The sequence below is a fragment of the Gossypium raimondii genome, chromosome 5 (assembly GCF_025698545.1).
Source record: "Gossypium raimondii isolate GPD5lz chromosome 5, ASM2569854v1, whole genome shotgun sequence".
In the NCBI taxonomy this organism is placed as follows: domain Eukaryota; kingdom Viridiplantae; phylum Streptophyta; class Magnoliopsida; order Malvales; family Malvaceae; genus Gossypium; species Gossypium raimondii.
This window is the reverse complement of record NC_068569.1, coordinates 11,648,243-11,665,904: the sequence shown is the minus strand read 5'-3', so window position 1 is coordinate 11,665,904 and position 17,662 is coordinate 11,648,243. Positions and strand designations below refer to the sequence as shown.

The window sequence follows — 17,662 nt, the reverse complement described above, 5'->3', positions numbered from 1 at the left end:
GACCTTTGGAACAAGTAGCAACACTTTCTTTTTCTGGGAACCTTCTGAATTCTAAGCTGCGATCGCCATCGCCATCTCGATGGTCAATTATCAACTTTTTTTTGTTTTTTCTTTGTTCCACGCAAGTCAATTGGAGACTGAATCAAATGATAAAAACTTAATACACGTCGTCTTGTTGTCTGTATAAATTTATTATTTTGATAGTAAATATAAAGGTATTATTAATTTTAAACATGAATATAATATATGTTTTTGAATATACCATATCGTATTTATTATATCATCTTCGTATCTATTCAACGTTTCATGTTGATTTTTTTTAAAATTTTTTTTACTTTTTGGTCTAGGGTTAACCTCAGAGCCATCACTGCTAACCCTTTAAGGATAACAAAATAATTGGTAAAAGCCATAATGTCGTCGCCAATGGCAGCTGAGCTTTCTTCTTGGACGTTGGTTGGGTCAAGTTTAATTTGAGACTTAAAAAACGTGTGAGGCTGTGTCGCTTTGTGAATTGGCCATATTCATGAATTCTTGGGAGGCTCCTCTTCTTAAGCAGCCTCAACTGACCAAAGATGTGGTATGACTAAGTTCGTATTACTGTTAATTTCTTTATAAAAAACTATATTACAATTGACTTATTACGTTTAATTGGGTTTAAATATATGATTTAGAGAATACTTAATGTTAGAGGTCCAAAATAGAAACTGGATAAGACCATATATGACAATAGTTCTGGGTCTCACTGCCCCTGCACAAATGCGATCTTCCTAGCTCCAGGCTCCACCTATAGGCCATTGGACTGCAACTTCATAAACAAGAGATTGAAAATCCCAACCACCTTTTTAAAAATAAAATAAAATTCAACTTGCAATCTAATATTAACTATTCTCAGTTGACTATTATTTGAAGTTAATAGCATCATCTCCGATTAGATAATTTCATGTGTATATTACGTTAACCATTTTATTTTCTATAATTTAAAGCTTTTAATATTTGTAGTAGTCACCTGGTTCCCATATGTTTAATTGCTTTGGAATTTCAAGCTCACCGCATGGCATAGCATTGATCAATTATTGTTTTAACAATGTCTTCCGGGATGAGCTTGGTGAACTAGAACTAAAAACATTGACAGTGGTAATCAAGCACGGATTCAATCCATTGGGATTTCACCTATTGATGGTTTCTTAAAGTATAGTCAGAGTTTAATTCGGATTCACGCAGGCATATGCATGTGAAAATGTTCGTAAATTGAGTAAAGAATCCCTCATTTGACGGCAAAAAACTGCCCAACAAAGGATTGGTTTTAAATGAACAAGGCAGAAGGGTTTAAACCTAGAAGAGAGACCCTGAAGATATTCCCTATAACCAACAGGAGCATGTGAGCATGCCCTTAAAATTGAGGTGCAACAAAGCTAAAAACATGAGTATACCAGAAACGTAAAGTAAATCATTTTTGACTGAAATGTACGGTCTCAAAACAAATGTTGCATAAAAAGGAACACTTCTTGATAGTCTCGAGAAAGAAGATAAGCTACTCGACTTCAGCCAAATAATCATCAATTTCAGCCGGGGTTAGTACCCTGCAGTACAGAAAGCAGAAGTAATTAAGCCACTAGAAACAACCGTTCTGAATTTCAGAAATAAAAAATAGCATGAACAACAAAAATAAGTGCAATAAGCATGATAGCAGTAAACAAACACAACATTCAGAAGTGCATTTCACAAAGAGTCGCTACTTTGTAAAACTTCCTAAAAGGCCATATTCCATCACCATACCACCGGCAAAAGGGTTTAGAAAGTGGGGGAAAAGGTCAGAGCGGTGCTTGCCTGAATTTCTTGTCAGTTCCAATAATCCCAATTTCAATGTTTTTCCCTGAGATTTGTCCTTCAAATCTGCAAAATTGAGAGAACGGGTTGTAAGATTATTAATGACACAATAGTAAAGACAACCTAATACCATTTTTTTTTTTGAGGTTCTTTGATATATATATATATAAGGGATCTTCCTGTGCGGTAACATTTAAAGATAACCAGGTGGGAGAAATTTTAGCATTGACATTACCCCTCTTTGAGAGTCAAAATAGCAGTATGCACAGCATCATCAAGCTCCATATCATCAGTGTATCTACAAGGAAAGAACAAATCAACTGCAATTTCAGTAACAGAGAAACAGAATGTAGGAGAATGTCCATCTCAATTCTGGAAATAATGGGCATTTAATTTATATAATTTTAAGCTAAATAAATTGATATCCTAACATAATCAGTATAACATATCATATAAATTTTTGGTAGATTTAGAATTGAATTCTATAAGAACCAGATTCTAGGCAAATACCTTTTCTCAAGAAATGTTTTTGCATTTGAGACATTTTTCCCCATTGCTGAGGCTTTCCATGAGAAATAGGAACCAGATGGATCCACCTAGTGATAAGGAACAAAATCATGAAGCTGAAAAGCACATAAAACACTGTATGCAATCTCTACCTGGCCATATAATCAACTATTATCTATGAGAAATACCTGATACAATTGTGGACCATTGTCATCATATCCAGCAACCAGTAGAGATACACCAAAAGGCCTTACACCACTACAAAGAAAAAGAAAGATACATCAAACTTACTATCAAAGCAAGAGGATTGCACAATTTAGCATTTTCACTTTTTTGGTCCAATTCAAACGGACCCAAAACATAGCAGCAAGGCCATGGATCATAAGGCATGTGAAAAAATAGCGATCTACATTGCCATTTTTCTCTGAAGTTCCCTTCTCATATTCCACTTTCAGCTCCGACATAATGCAAAAATATTAAGGCCAAAATTACACTGGAAAAAACTTAGTAATATACAAAAATTCTAAGACAAAGTCTTCTAAAAGAAACTTAGTATTATACAGAAAGTTTTAAGAAAAAAACATTATTTAAGAATTATGCTACTTTCACTTTGGCCAAAATAAACTATGCTACTTTACAACTCAATAGCTGACATGAAGCAAAGATGACCTACTTTTGCATAACAGACTACCATCGAAGCCTGTAAACAGTTTGATTCCTCAAAATCTTAGCCATAATTCTGAGAAAAGAGGAGAAGGAAGAATAGTTGTTTTTTACAGACAAGGACAAAATTCTTACCCAGACTGAGTGAACTCCTGCATCACAGCTGCAGTTTCCCTTACAAGCTGTGTTACTGGAATTGGTTCCTGCAAACAAAAACTAGCACATCTTAGAATCCAGTCAATATATGACATATAACCTTTTATTTTTGAACTGAGTTATTGGACAAATGTACAAGGTAAATGTACAGATAAAATTAAATTTGATCGATAGAACAGACCAAAGCTACAATACCATGATTTGATCTGACATAATTTTTTCCCAGATGCACATAGGTTAGAAATTAAGTAAACTAAGCGTCATTAAGAGCCATCAATACCTTATACAATCTATGATACTGTTCTGCCTGCTTTCTACTTTTCCGAACCAAAACTCGAAAATCAGGGCCCATACCACTGCAGAACAATATGAAGATTTATGTGAATCTATATATCAAGAAATATAGAAGTTATATTAGCAGCAAAGAACTGTATTAAAACATAGAAATGGTGATGAGCTATTTACTAAGTAGCCTAGTAATCAAGCCTACTTATTTTGAAAGAAACGCATTTCACCTTTCTACATGCCTAAATGTCTTTCAAAATCAAAAGCACAGTTTCCTTTCTTTTGTTGGATATAGCAATATGTGGCACAAAATAATAAACCATAAAAAAAACTATATTACATGGTTAACAACTTACAGAGCTTCCTTACAAAAAAAACATAACAAGACAGCAAGATCATAAATAAAAAATTCTCTGACAAATAGGATATGAGTAAATGAATTCTTCATATATCAATCAAGGCATAGAACAAAAAGAAAAGGAAGGGAAGCTTTTTAAAAAAGGAATAAATTCCATGAAACAAAAAATGGTCATGTACTGGATAGTCGATATTTAGAAAAAGAGTATTCTACGACAGACCAACTTATGAAACGTGAAGTTAGTAACTTAGGGTGCTCCTTTTGAGCTCCCTGTTTGGTAAGTCAACAATGTCATAGATGCACATGAACAGGTACTTGCTCAAGACATTGGCGAAACACAGAGATAATTACAGATTTAATTTTCAAGCAGTTTAATGCAATATGCATGCTAATCAGATCCAATATATCTCCAACTAAAAGAACAAAATAACCGAGCTTTCCAGATAATTGCAGAATGAAAAGAAACCTGTAAACAACTCCAATATTTGGTGTCAGACACTGTATTTTCTGAACCTGAAATCAGACATCAAATGTCCACATTTTGTGGTAATTAACAAAAAATCATCAGCATGGAACTAGAAATTGAATACCCTAGGCTTTTAATCTTCATACATTATAAAGTTGAATTGCTTCAAAAGAACTAACTAATTCTACCAGGAAAAGAAAACTAAAGCATCATCAATTATCAGTTATCTTTTACATGATAACATAGAGCCTCACATATTTTCTCAAAACAAAAACTAAAAGTAATTAAGCAAATACAAGCATTGCATGTTTCTATCGCTAGGAAGTGAGTGCATTCAACCATTCCCTAATTTTTGGTAAACCCAATACCCAAGGTCATATTGACACCGAGGTCGATGTAACATGGGAAAATCTAGAAACTCAAATGCAGATAGAAAGTGTGAGTGTATGGTACTAAATAATATACTCACAGAGGTTTCATCAACCAAGATTGAAGGCAATTTCTTCTCAGTAGCAATTACTACCCCATTAGCAGCTGTAATTTAAAACCATTTATTAGCATAAAAATCAAAACCATCAGCAACTTTTTTACTACTTCTAAAATCCCAAAACCCTTTTTTAAAAAGAAAACAAAGAAACCTTTGATTCCAAGAGATGTTTGACCCGATCCTACTGCTGTCAAGGCGTGCTCGATCTGAACTAGCTTTCCTGAAGGACTGTTCAAGAACACGACAAAAAAAAGAACTTTTGTTCTAAAAAAATTTATGAAATATAGTACATTAACAAAGCTATAAAGCGATGAAGACATTACCTGAAAGTTGTGAGAGAAAATGAATATTGACTGTCTCCCATGGTTTTGATTTAAGGAGAAACGGAATTGATAAAATACAAAAACCTGAAAATCCGAAACACTGAAAATTGTTAAAAGAAGAAAGAGTAGAGGGAACCAAGCGGAAATCACTAAAAGAGAAAAGGATTTACTTCGGGGATTATGAACAAAAGAAAAAAAGTGTGCACATTTACTTTATGTAGTTTGCTAGATCGGAGAAGTTTTCATTTCTTGTCGAGGAAGAAGGTTCGCGGAGATGTGGGTTGGGCTTTGTTTGCATAAACCATTTTTAAACTCCATTTAAGGCCCATGAGCTTATAGGGTTTGAGGATTTCCAGGGGAGCTGAGTTTGTGAAACTCCAATTTTTTGCTCTTTTATCATCAGAATTGCACAAAATGTGCTCTGCAAATTTCCTTGCTTGCTTTACAGAAATTAATATTTAAGCATGCAAACGGAAGAATTTGATGTGAAACTCAAAATTTTAATTACAATGTTTTGACTTAAAATTTGAAAATTTTAATCATAAATTAACTTTATCATTCACAAACTTTTTAAATCTTCACACATAGTGAAAGAAATAAAAATAATAGAAAATATTTGAGCTATGATTTTTTAAATAATAATTATTTTTACATAATATTTTAAATAATAGTTATCGATTCACTTGAAATAGTTTCCAAAATGATTTTTGAAAATGATTTTTTTGAAAAGTTAATATTTTCTAGTGTTTAAATGAATTTATGGACATTTCTTAAAAATATTTCATAAAAGTTATTTTCAATTATTTTCAATGAAACAATCAGACATTTGAGATTTTATTATCTTTTCATTGTTTAATTGTGTTTATTTCATAAAGCTTATTTACATTTTAATTAATCATGTTTTAGTTTTAATTAATCTTAATTTACTTAATTAAGCTTAATTGTTAATTACGTACATTAGGGAAAATAAATTTATGTTTAATTAAATTGAAAGTGGTAAATATTTATTTTGAATATTACTTGGTTGAGTAAGTTGAAAATGATTTAATTTGATAAAACCTTAAGTAAGGACCAATTTGTAAATTTTTGAATTCTAAGGGTTCGAGTGGTAAAATCTAAAATACTGATGTAATAACTAAATTATATGATTATGAAATATGAAAATTTGGAAAGTTGAGCATAAAATAGTAAAGTTTGAAACTATGGGGTTAAATTGTAAAGATTTCAAAACTTGAGTTTTAGGACTAATTTACATTATTTGAGAATTTACAATTTTGAAAAATAGAATATGAGATTTTAACTGTTCAAAATCAATAACTAATTTTTGGAAATTTTGACAATTTTAATTGTAAGGACCAATTTATAAAATTTTGAAATTTTAGAAAAGGAATTGTTTTGGAAAACTGTACAAAACGAGGTTTAGGACTGAACAATGGAATAAGAAAATCTATTTTGAGGAATTAAATTGTAGGCTAGTAAAAGTTTCGATTCTAAGGACTAAATCACAAAAATATAAAATTAGAATATAAGGGACTATTTTCTTCGACAATGAAGATAGAGCATTACCGGAGTTTATAAATTAATTTACAAACATTTCATTTCATCAAGCATTCATAATTATAACCAATCAAAATCAAAACATTAATGAGCTAACGTTGGCCAATTTAACTTATATATGCCATTATAATCATAATCAAATCATCCAAAACTACCGATATAACCAATGGATAGTGTGATATATCTCTGATAAGCTTCTAACCCAATTGAGCTTCCGATAATCATTTCAATGCATCTAATAATTATACATATTACCAATAATAATTCAATTCCAATAATAAAACACATATTTCTATAATATTCATCACCAAATAACATTCACTTTAATTAAAATTATATGAATATAGTTCATACGAACTTACAAAGCTAAATTGCGTAAATACCAAAATTCAAAGATATTTTGGTAATTTTCTATTTTCCTCAAATTTCCACCAAATATTGATCTAAATTAATATTTTATTCAATTTATTAATTTAAATAATAAAACAATTCATTTCATGCAATTTGGTCACTTTTTGACATTTTTACAAATTTACTCTTAAAATTTTACTTTTATTCAATTTAGTCCCTGAACCTAAAACATGCAAATTAATCATTTTTAATGAAAACTCATGCTAGTTGAATAATCATATATTTTCCTCCTCCTCCTCCCCATTTTCACATCCTTAATATATATAACATGCTTATATGTAACATTATCTATAATTTCACTATTTATTTATATGTTAATTCAAAGCTGTCCACTTGAGACATAGTCACTAAATTATTTATATCTTGAGCTACGGAACTCCGAATTAAGATCCTCTAAATTTATATGAAACTAGACTCACATATCTTATTACCATAAAATTTTCAGAATTTATGGTTTAGCCAATAAGTGCAGTTTATTCTTTAAAATCATCCCTATTCTGTTGTCTGACAGTTTCGACCCTTCTTCACTAAAAATTAATTATCTCCTCATACGGGATACGGATGATGTTACCGTTTGTTTCTATTGAAAATAGACTCATTAATTATTTAAAAATATAAATTTAAGCCCCTAATTATTTTTCTCAAATTTTTGATATTTTCCAAATTCAGAACAGGGGAACCCGAATTCATTCTGACATTGTCTCATAAAATTTATTATATCTCATGATTTACAAATCCATTACTTACACCGTTTCTTTTATGAGAAACTAGAATCAATAAGATTTAATTTTATATTTTTTTCATCCTCTAATTCGATGTTCAAAATTTATGGTGATTTTTCAAAGTTAACCTACTGCTGCTGTCCAAAATTGTTTTAGTGCAAGATGTTGATTACTAAGTTTATAACTCCCTTATTCCCTTTCTCTATAATATTTCTCATCACTTTCACTTATTTTCCTTCACTAATATATCAAGAACATAAGACCTTATATAAGAAAACTCTACTATAACATCATTTCTATGCTTTTTCAATAATATCAAACTTAAAAATATATTGAAATCTTGATGTTCTTACCTTGTCCTATTAGTTTCAACATTTAACTTGATTTTCTCTCTCCTCCAGCTTCTCTTTCTTGAATCTAACTTGATATTCTAGCTCCCCATACTCTCATTGTTATCTTTCTCTCTTGATGGTTATGGAAATTCTTTTGATTTCTAGGTGAAAATGGTGAATTTTTGGTAGAAGGACCAATTTGTAAAGAAATCAAAACTTTCTTTCTTTCTCTCTTCTTCTCACGTTGGTGCATGGGAAAAAATGGTGGGATAGTGATTGTTCATCTTTCTTTTCTTATATATATACTAAATAAAATAATAATAAAATAATAAAATAATATTTAAAAATCAAATTAAAATATTAATAAACTAATATTTATTTATTTATTTATTTAATCTAAAATATCTCCAACATCATCACTGCCTTCTAGATTTTTCTCTCTTCTAATTGACCATTTTGCCCTTCATAATCTTCAAAAATTCCATCCTTGAGTTATCACTTAATTTGGTAAAATTATGATTTAGTCCCTCAAAATTCTTCACTTTTTCAATTTGGTCCTAATTCATCCATTTTCCTTAGTTTCTAGATTATTTCACCCCTAAAATATTTGCACCATTGGTCCTTCAATTTTTTCATATTTACACTTTACCCCCTCAAATTTTGAGTATTTACTCTTAATCAACAAAACTTTTCTCACTTTTGCGATTTAATCATTTCTTGAATTAATATATCATAATATACTTCCCAATGTTGCCATAACTTAAAATTTCCCTTTTTGTCACTTTATTTCCTTATTTTACTATATTAAGGATACCTACTTTCTTACTGTAGTAAATTTCGGAGTATTACAGTAGTAATTTTCGGGATATTACATATGTTGCTTTGAAAGCTTCCTCTTTTTATTTCTTTGACAGTGAAGACAGTGAACACAAAATTATCAATTTAGAAAATGTCTTACAGAAAAAAAATTGGTAATACATTTTTCTTAAAAAAAGCCTTGATTTTACCTTTTTTTTTTGTTTGGAGAATGATTTCCTTTGATATTTCATTTTCCATCAAATAAACATCAGTAAAATAATGAAAATATTTTACGAAAAATATTTTACATGCAAACAAACGCATCCTTAATTGTGTTGGTAAAAGTCACATTTTAAAAGTTTGTGTACTTTAATTTATAATACTATATATAAAAGAAAAGGTCTTTTTTTCTACAAGTGTTTTTACTTTTTTATATTATTAATAATAATGGTTAAATTTTAATTTTGATCATTCTATTCTTTAAAATGATATAAAAGGGCCAAAATATAATATTGTCATTATACTATATTTAAATTTAAGATTTAATCTTCTTACTTTAATTTTTGACATAATTTGATACATCAATATTTATAATGCTATTAGTTAACTAAAATATTTTATTGTAATTAAAATGTCGATACTAATTTTAAAAATTATTAACATCCTTAAAATTTGTTGTTAAATTTAGATCCATTACAATATTATTTTTTGTAACATGATTATCTACTAGTAAAATTAACAGAATAATTTTAATGGAGTCAAGAATTAAATTTTAATTTTAAATTAAAAACTAAACCATAAAAATTAAAATAATTAATTAATCCAAAAAATAATTTTAAGCGCATAATCCATAGTAGTTTGCATTGTTAAAAAGGTGATTTATTTTATTTGAAAATTCTTTTTTTACATATTAGCGATTTTTTTTAACCTGCAAATTAATACAATTTTAAAAATGGTTACCAAAATTGCGTAACGTTACGCAGAAGTTACCCCTTATAAACAGATTTTACAAATTTGGTTAGAACATAGAAAAATATGTTAATTTCCCACGATAGCCAAATGCTCCAGGTGAAGGCTAGGAACTTTCTGCACTGTCGCACTCCGTCTTCTCTTTTATCCATTGCCGGAATTCGCTAAGAGTTCAACGGCGGGGGGAAAATGATTCGGAATCTCCGATCTCGGCGGCGGCCACGTTACGGCGCACAGGTATGTGCTGTGATCTCAGCTCTTCTCCTCTTATTTTCAGTATCTGTTCTCTACAGCCGCCTTTCCCTCTCTTCCAAATCCCACATGTATCCCCACCACTCCTCCGAAGATAACAACGACGCGGTTTTCCACTCCATCCCTCTCCTCTCCGACTCCGAAGACGTCGCCACCACCACCATCACCTCCTCAACCGACGACAAAATTGACGAACTCGATACTCTCGAAGAAAACGACATAACCGAAGACGACAACAACAATGAGATCGAGCAAGAGGAGCAAGAAATCACGACTATGAATAAAAAAGACAAGATCTTTTCGTCTGGGCATTTTTATTTCGACCATTTAAGTGGATCAATCAGAAGAGCTTTCAATAAACGTTCGATTCAAGATTGGGATTACGATGGAGGGTTTTTGAACGAAGGGTTTTCGGGGGAAGATGTCAAAATTAAGGCAACCTTTGGATCCGATGATATCCCATTGGATGAGGAAGTTAGGAGCAAGATGACTGAAGTGGAAAGTATTGAAGATGCTTTGCTGGTCAAGAAAGTTGCTGGGAGAAAAGTGAACCCTTTGAGGGAGAAATGGGGTGATTGGTTTGATAAGAAAAGTGATTTTTTGAGAAGGGATAGAATGTTTAAGTCGAATTTGGAGATTTTGAATCCTTTGAATAATCCTTTGCTGCAAGACCCTGACGGGGTTGGTGCTACTGGCTTGACTAGAGGGGATAAAATGGTGCAGAAGTGGATTTTGAGTGAGTTTAAGAAGGTCCCTTTTACTGGGAAGAAGCCCTTGGGGATTTCCGAGACGGGCTTGAAGGTTAAGAAAGGCAGTGAGAGTAAGAAAAATGAAAATGCGAGGAATGTGTTAAGCGAAAGAGAAAGTAGTAGTAGTGAAGATTTGAGTTCAAATACAAATAGGAATGAAAGTAGAATTAGGAAGAATGAGGTCAAGAATGGAGATTTGGAGACTTATAAGACTAACACTGAGTTTTCAGGCCATATATATGCGGATGGAAAGAGATGGGGTTACTATCCTGGATTGGACTCAAGGTTGTCTTTTACAGATTTTGTGGATGCATTTTTTAAGAAAGGGAAGTGTGATATGAGAGTTTTTATAATATGGAATTCCCCTCCATGGATGTATAGTGTTAGGCACCAAAGGGGGCTAGAGAGTCTGCTTGCTCAGCATAGAGATGCTTGTGTCTTAGTGTTCTCCGAAACGGTTGAGCTTGATTTCTTCAAAGACAGCTTTTTGAAAGATGGGTAAGTTTTGTTCTGGTTCTGCATTTTGATTTATCATACCAATGCTTCTATAAATGGTTTCTTGTGCCTGCACAGTTACAAAGTTGCTGTAGCAATGCCAAACCTTGATGAATTGTTGAAAGATACACCCACCCATGTATTTGCATCTGTGTGGTTTAAATGGAGAAAGACAAAGTTCTATACTATCCATTATAGTGAGCTCGTTCGACTTGCTGCTCTTTACAAGTAAGCCTGCTCATCTATTTACATACTTTTGTGACGTCTAGGATGCAATTTTAAATTGTTTCATTAATTTGCTTCCATAAATATTGGAAACTGGATCTTGGTTGTTCAATGAATTATACTCTTTACAAGTAAGCTTGCTCATCTGTGCACATATTTTTGTGAAGTTTAGGATGCAATTTTGAGTTGTTTTTATCAATTTGCTGCAATACATGTTGGAAATCAGGTCTTGTTTCAATGGATTATGCTCTTTTCTGGTAGTCAAATTCATCTGTTTTCCCTTTTATTATTATTGTTATAGTTTATATTTGAGATTTATAGATAAACTAAGGCATTAAATTTGTTGGTACATCAAAATTCATCCGTTTTCCCTTTTATTATTATTGTTATAGTATATACCTACCACATTCAAAATTTATTTTCTTTCTACTTTTCCACTCCCTCTTTCAATCCTTTCTCTTTTCCACTCAACTCAACCTAGCACATTCTAAATGTGCTTAACTTTTATGGGCACATTGTTGAGGGGTAAAAGTAACTAACCGTCAAATCAAAAGCTTAAAGTGGTGCAGAAGGGAAGCAGTCTCCCTTACTCAATGTTGAGGATCACGGTTCTATTTGGAGTTTTGAGCTCAGTTCTCTTGTTTTTAGTATGGTAAATGTTAATTATTACTCCTAGTTGGAGCACGACATAGAGAATTTATGACAATCTCTTATTTCTTTCTGCTTAAGTTGAACTTTCTAAATCATTGGTTTTAATAGGTGGCTACATGACTGACTTCAGTCGGTAGACTGCTACCTTTTAGCTTCAATGTTTACAGTTTTTGTTTTCCCTGTACCCTTATTCCTGCTTGTCTTCCGATATCTGTTTTGCAGATATGGTGGCATTTATCTTGATTCTGACATTATAGTTCTGAAACCGTTATTGGCACTCAATAATTCTGTGGGCCTTGAAGATCAAGGAAGCTCTTTGAATGGAGCTTTAATGGCATTTAGAAAGGAGAGGTAAATGTTGCACTGTTTTTTATGTTCTCAATTATTTTTTCAAGTTTTTGGCTTGGTTGAAACTAGTGTTGCTTGTGCTTGGATTTTTCAAGTAATAAAAATATTTTTTATTAATTCTTGGATTGCATTTGTTTTCTGGAGTATTACTTTAAAGTTGCTATTCGTTGGAAGGGCTTTGGTAGTTTGAGTATTTTAAGAGTTTTACTACTTGAAGCTGTTGTGTCATCTTCTCAACATGATGCTGCAATTTTTTGGTTTTATCATATTCATTTCTTTCAAAAGAAAAAGCTCTTCTTCTTGTTTCCTTTCTTCGAATAATTTTTATAATAGAAAGCTATATCTGTTTTATTCTGTGTTGAGGCATGTTCTAATGACTAGACGTATATTTTGGTCTATAATTTATATCTAGTTTCTGAAATGAAAGTCTCTCCCTCAAAGTTTTGGGTGGGAGGGATTGTAGGAGAGCTACACTCTGGGGTTTTGGAAGGGCACCTCCGAAGTAGAGAAATTTATATTGTTTTTTCTTTTCGTTTTTATATGGTTTTGGTAGATTGTTGGTTTTTCTTATACCAGCAATTAAATCAATCTTGGATATTTGCATTCGTGCAGTCCTTTTATAATGGAGTGTTTGAATGAGTTCTATTTGACGTATGATGATACCCGATTGAGATGGAATGGGGCTGATCTTCTATCAAGAGTTGCAAAAAGGTTTTCGAATGAAAAGAACATATCCATCAAACGGCCAGAGTTGAATGTGCAACCTTCCGCTGTTTTCTTCCCTATTAGTTCTCAGCATATTATAAGGTACCATCCCATATACATCCCATCTCTTGGAAATGATAAATGCATGTCTCTCGTAAAATTTACAATTCCAAGTCACTTTAGGCAATATGCATGTATGCACGAATAAACATGAAACCATCCATGTACATGTTTCTAAGCATATGTATATTTTGTTCTTATTATTGCAAAATCTGACTAGTGATGCTCTCCATGCTCCCCCAACTCCAACTTTCTTCTCCTACTGCCTTTTTTTTCTGCTTCTCCACGGTGATTGATTAGTTTGTGGGAAGGTGATTCCTTTTGTTATATCTTCTTTTTGGGATATCTCTATTCTAGTAAACGCACTATTTTGCCATGTTTTGGCTATATGCCTAGAACCACACTTTAAATAAGTAGATCCTTGGATTTCCAGGTGTAGATGGTTCCAAGAAGAGTTATTATTTTAGGATGAACATTTAGTCATTTGACCATCTCCTTTATATTTCAATAGCTTTAGTAAGTTTGTTTCTCGCAGTTTGCCGAACTCTGTTAGAACCTAGAAAAAACACCCACTTTTACCATAAAACAGATTGTCAATGGCCTGCTCTTGCAGCAAGTGTTCCATAGCCAACAAAAGGTATTACCTTATAACTGTGATCCTCAAGGAACACACTAACTTGCATTTATGAAAAGGAAATTTTTACAGTTTGCATGTTAACATTTTCTCTACCTTGCCTTGCGATTCTTTGCACTTTAACTAGTTGACTTCTTTTCATGTTAAGTTATAAATTGTTCTCTTCTGCAATTACTAATTTGGATAAAAAACAGATACTTTGTTTCACCGACGACGGAATCTGAGAAATTGCAGCAAGATGCTTTATTCAACAGGATTCTGACCGAGTCTGTGACGTTTCATTTCTGGAACAGCTTGACGTCTGCGCTCATTCCAGAGCCAAAGAGCCTCGTAGCCAGGCTTATTAACCATCCATGTATTCATTGCTCCGAATTGTTGTGAATTTCACATCTCTCTTTGGTGTTGCCAAAGAATTAATCAAAGCAATTATTTTTTAACCGACGGTCACAAAATGGTTTATGATGTTTTTAGGTTTTCAATTTCATGTTAGAAATCAACATAGTTGTAAAGTCTCTATAATCTCGTTCCTCCATTTTTGCCAATGGTTAGGCTCCCCAACCAAGTCAAAGTTGATCTTTTGTAATTTTATTTGCCAATTAAATAGCTCAGCTGGTAATATATGCCTTTGGCCGTTGTGCAAGTAAGACATGGTTGCCTAATGAATAGAATTGGTTTCTTTATTAAAAAGTCATTTTGATCCATCAACATCCAAGTTATTACATTGACATGTTGCTGAGTGATATCCAATGTTAGATTCTCGTGAATTGTAGTTAGCATTGTGTCCAAAACTTCCTCAATAGAGAAAGCCAAATGCTAAAGTAATGGAAGTTGGTCGGGTATTGTGAAGACAAGGATACCAGGCAAAAGTCACTGGTGTTTCATTTGATAGATCCTATGATTTCACAGTTGATTTATGTTATGGCCTGTTTCGAAATCATGATTTGGGTAAAAGTAAATGGATTTCTATTTGAAAATTTATTTTTTTTGGATAATTAAATTTGAATTTTGAGTAAATATAAGTCTAATTTTGATAAGAGTTAAATTTTGAATTTTAAAATTTATTTTAAAACTTGGAATTTTCAAAATTCAACATTGATTAAAACTTTTTTATTCTCTCTTCTTTCACATTTCTTTCAAAATTTAAATGATAAATAATTAATTTTACTTATAATATATCATTAACTAAGCTCAATGTTCTGTGAATTGAAGCAGCGAACTGATTAGACCACCAGTTCTTGGTTTAACTGGTTCGACTAATCCAATTGATTTAATTGAATAAATTAATAAAAATAAAAAAATTTAAAAATAGATCAAATCGGTTCAATCGTCGGTTTGACCAGTTCAACCAATTCACAAGTCAACCAATCTGACCCCTTATTTCGGACTTGTATCTCGATCGATTCTTGATCCAATTCGAATTTGGAAACAACGACGAAGCTTCATGCATTTAATTTAATAGAATATAAATATTCAAAATTTTAATTTATACCATAGTTTCCACAATTTTAATTTTAAACTCTTGGTTTTTAATTTATACCTAAGTCCACTTAAGCCTAGTGTAATCGGTCTGACTAGCTGGGTCGATCCAAATTTCAAAACTGAACTAGTAGTCGAACTGATTAGGTCATCAATTTGCTGGCCCAATCAGTTTGTTCGATTTGATTTGTATGATTAGTTTGACTGGTCCTTCCGATTTTATTAAATAAATCATTAAAATATTAAAAAAATTGGTTCAATAGGTTCAACCGCCCAATCAACTGGTCTGTATCAATTTTCAAGTCAACCGGTCTAATACCTTTCTCCAAAACAGTACCCTGGTTGGTTCTCGATCCGACTGGTTAGTCCAGTCCAGTTCAAACAACCATGTTCAAAATTCTCCTAAATAATTAAATTAAAAATATATTTTTAAGATTTAGAATTAGTTAAAATTTAAATCTAAATTTAAATTATCCAATCAATGAATTTATATTCCCATTTGGATTAATTCAAAATCCTAAATTTCAAATATTTTAATTCTCAAATAAAAAATTATTTTCATAAATTATAAATTCAAATCCAAATTAGAGTTATTTATTTATTCAAATTGTGCTGCTAACATACACGAAAAGTAAATGCGAATTATACAAGCAAAGGATCGTCATCCCTGTCGCTCTTTTCTTAAAAGTACATACAATATTTATCAAGAAGGTAGCTCACTCTTTCTATTACATTGCCGACCAATTCCGTTATGCTTCCGCGGGCCTGTCTTTTCATCTTGCCCATCTAGCAAGAAACAGGTTAAACTGCTTTACGTGCTGCACTTTTAATCCATGGCATTAGGTCCAAAGCATCTTTTTTTCACAGGATCCCATACCCATTGAACCAAAAATCTTCTTCCTTTAACTCCATTCACATTGTAGCCATTCCCCCCTGCATCCGTGGAAACTTTACCCACATACCCACCGCCACCGCCTGAACCGTACAAACCGAGGCACATGTCTGCGATTTCACCCGGTGCAATTGGATTATCACCAGCATACCATGCATTCACCAGTGGATTACTCGACGATTCAGCTAGCTCGTGAGCTATAACACTAACCATCCCGTCGACTCCGGCATCTCCATTCGGTGGGCGCATGATGTCGTTACCTCCCATCGCACTCGGCGGTGGCGCCCCCAAAGGCCGGGCAAATGGATAGGCACACACGCCTGGACACTGAGTCCCACTGTAACCAATCCAGGCATAAGGAACCGTGGCACCAACAATGGATGGGAAGGAGAAGTAATGAAAGCCGCAAACTGCCCTGCAGAATTCATCAACCTGGACATCAGATGAAGTCAGCACCAAATAGAGACCATTGCGAGGATCGAGAGGCAGTGGGCTTGGCTTGGAAGTGACTGCGTTTTTGATGATGTGTTGCATTGATAAACGATTTAGACGAACACCATTGGAAAGTCTTGAATCAAAGAATTCCCCCGAAAGGGAAAGGCTATCAGTGATGTTGGATCCTGTCTGGTCGGTGTAGAGCCTCACAGTTTTCCACCAATCAGCAACAGAAGGAGAAAGAGCTGGAGAAGAAAAGGAATTTAAGAAATCCCTAATAGTAGCTTGGTGGGTTGAATTCCAGTTACCATACCAGATTATGTACAGCTTGATAGGCGATGAAAGGACTGGACCCATGTGGTACACAAGGTTAGCCAGGTCTGAAGAACCCTGATTATTGGGAGCTCGGTTAAACCTAGTTTCTAGACTCCATGAAAGATCCAAACGAAAACAAAAGAACGACAATAGCAAGAGAAGATAACAAGAGAGCTTGTCCATTTTTTTTTTCTGTTGTTGTTTCTTTGGATGTTGCAGCTTTGTGACGGTTAAAGACAATACAGATTTCTTATATAAGGAAAGAAAATGGAGGGTGGTTGAGATTCTTCTTTATTATTTTTCTTGAGGCCTACATCCTTATGATTCCGAGTTCAGCTCTTTTCCATTACTTACTTTTATGGTCAATATTTAATGTTTAATCATCATTTATAAATATAATAATGTTCAAATCCGTTGTTTCTTTTTGTTTTATAGATTAATATTTGGTATTATAGGTTCATTTGTTTTAATCTTAAATCACATGTATTAATTAAATGTGTAGGGCTAAAAAAATAATTGCATAATGTTGGATGAACAACAAAACTATTTTTATTACTTAATACG

The 17,662-nt window shown here is 32.6% G+C and overlaps 3 protein-coding genes across 3 annotated transcripts; 1 reads left to right on the top strand and 2 right to left on the bottom strand.

Moving 5' to 3' along the window:
- Nucleotides 1-1,226: 1,226 nt before the first annotated feature.
- On the bottom strand, nt 1,227-5,344 carry LOC105768751 (proteasome subunit alpha type-2-A). The gene is made up of 12 exons (XM_012588896.2): nt 5,285-5,344; nt 5,073-5,156; nt 4,901-4,977; nt 4,732-4,796; nt 4,263-4,309; nt 3,434-3,509; nt 3,133-3,200; nt 2,523-2,592; nt 2,338-2,423; nt 2,063-2,125; nt 1,828-1,893; nt 1,227-1,580 (listed from the first exon to the last, which is right to left on the bottom strand). Exons 2-12 carry the CDS (start codon nt 5,111-5,113, stop codon nt 1,532-1,534), a joined length of 708 nt encoding a protein of 235 aa, XP_012444350.1. The 5' UTR covers nt 5,114-5,156; nt 5,285-5,344; the 3' UTR covers nt 1,227-1,531.
- Nucleotides 5,345-9,915: 4,571 nt separating this feature from the next.
- LOC105769580 (uncharacterized protein At4g19900) lies at nt 9,916-14,417 on the top strand. The gene is made up of 5 exons (XM_012590300.2): nt 9,916-11,360; nt 11,436-11,585; nt 12,456-12,584; nt 13,194-13,388; nt 14,175-14,417. Exons 1-5 carry the CDS (start codon nt 10,051-10,053, stop codon nt 14,359-14,361), a joined length of 1,971 nt encoding a protein of 656 aa, XP_012445754.1. The 5' UTR covers nt 9,916-10,050; the 3' UTR covers nt 14,362-14,417.
- A 1,611-nt stretch (nt 14,418-16,028) lies between these two features.
- LOC105768972 (protein EXORDIUM-like 7) lies at nt 16,029-17,334 on the bottom strand. The gene has a single exon (XM_012589285.2). It carries the CDS (start codon nt 17,279-17,281, stop codon nt 16,283-16,285), a length of 999 nt encoding a protein of 332 aa, XP_012444739.1. The 5' UTR covers nt 17,282-17,334; the 3' UTR covers nt 16,029-16,282.
- Nucleotides 17,335-17,662: the final 328 nt, after the last annotated feature.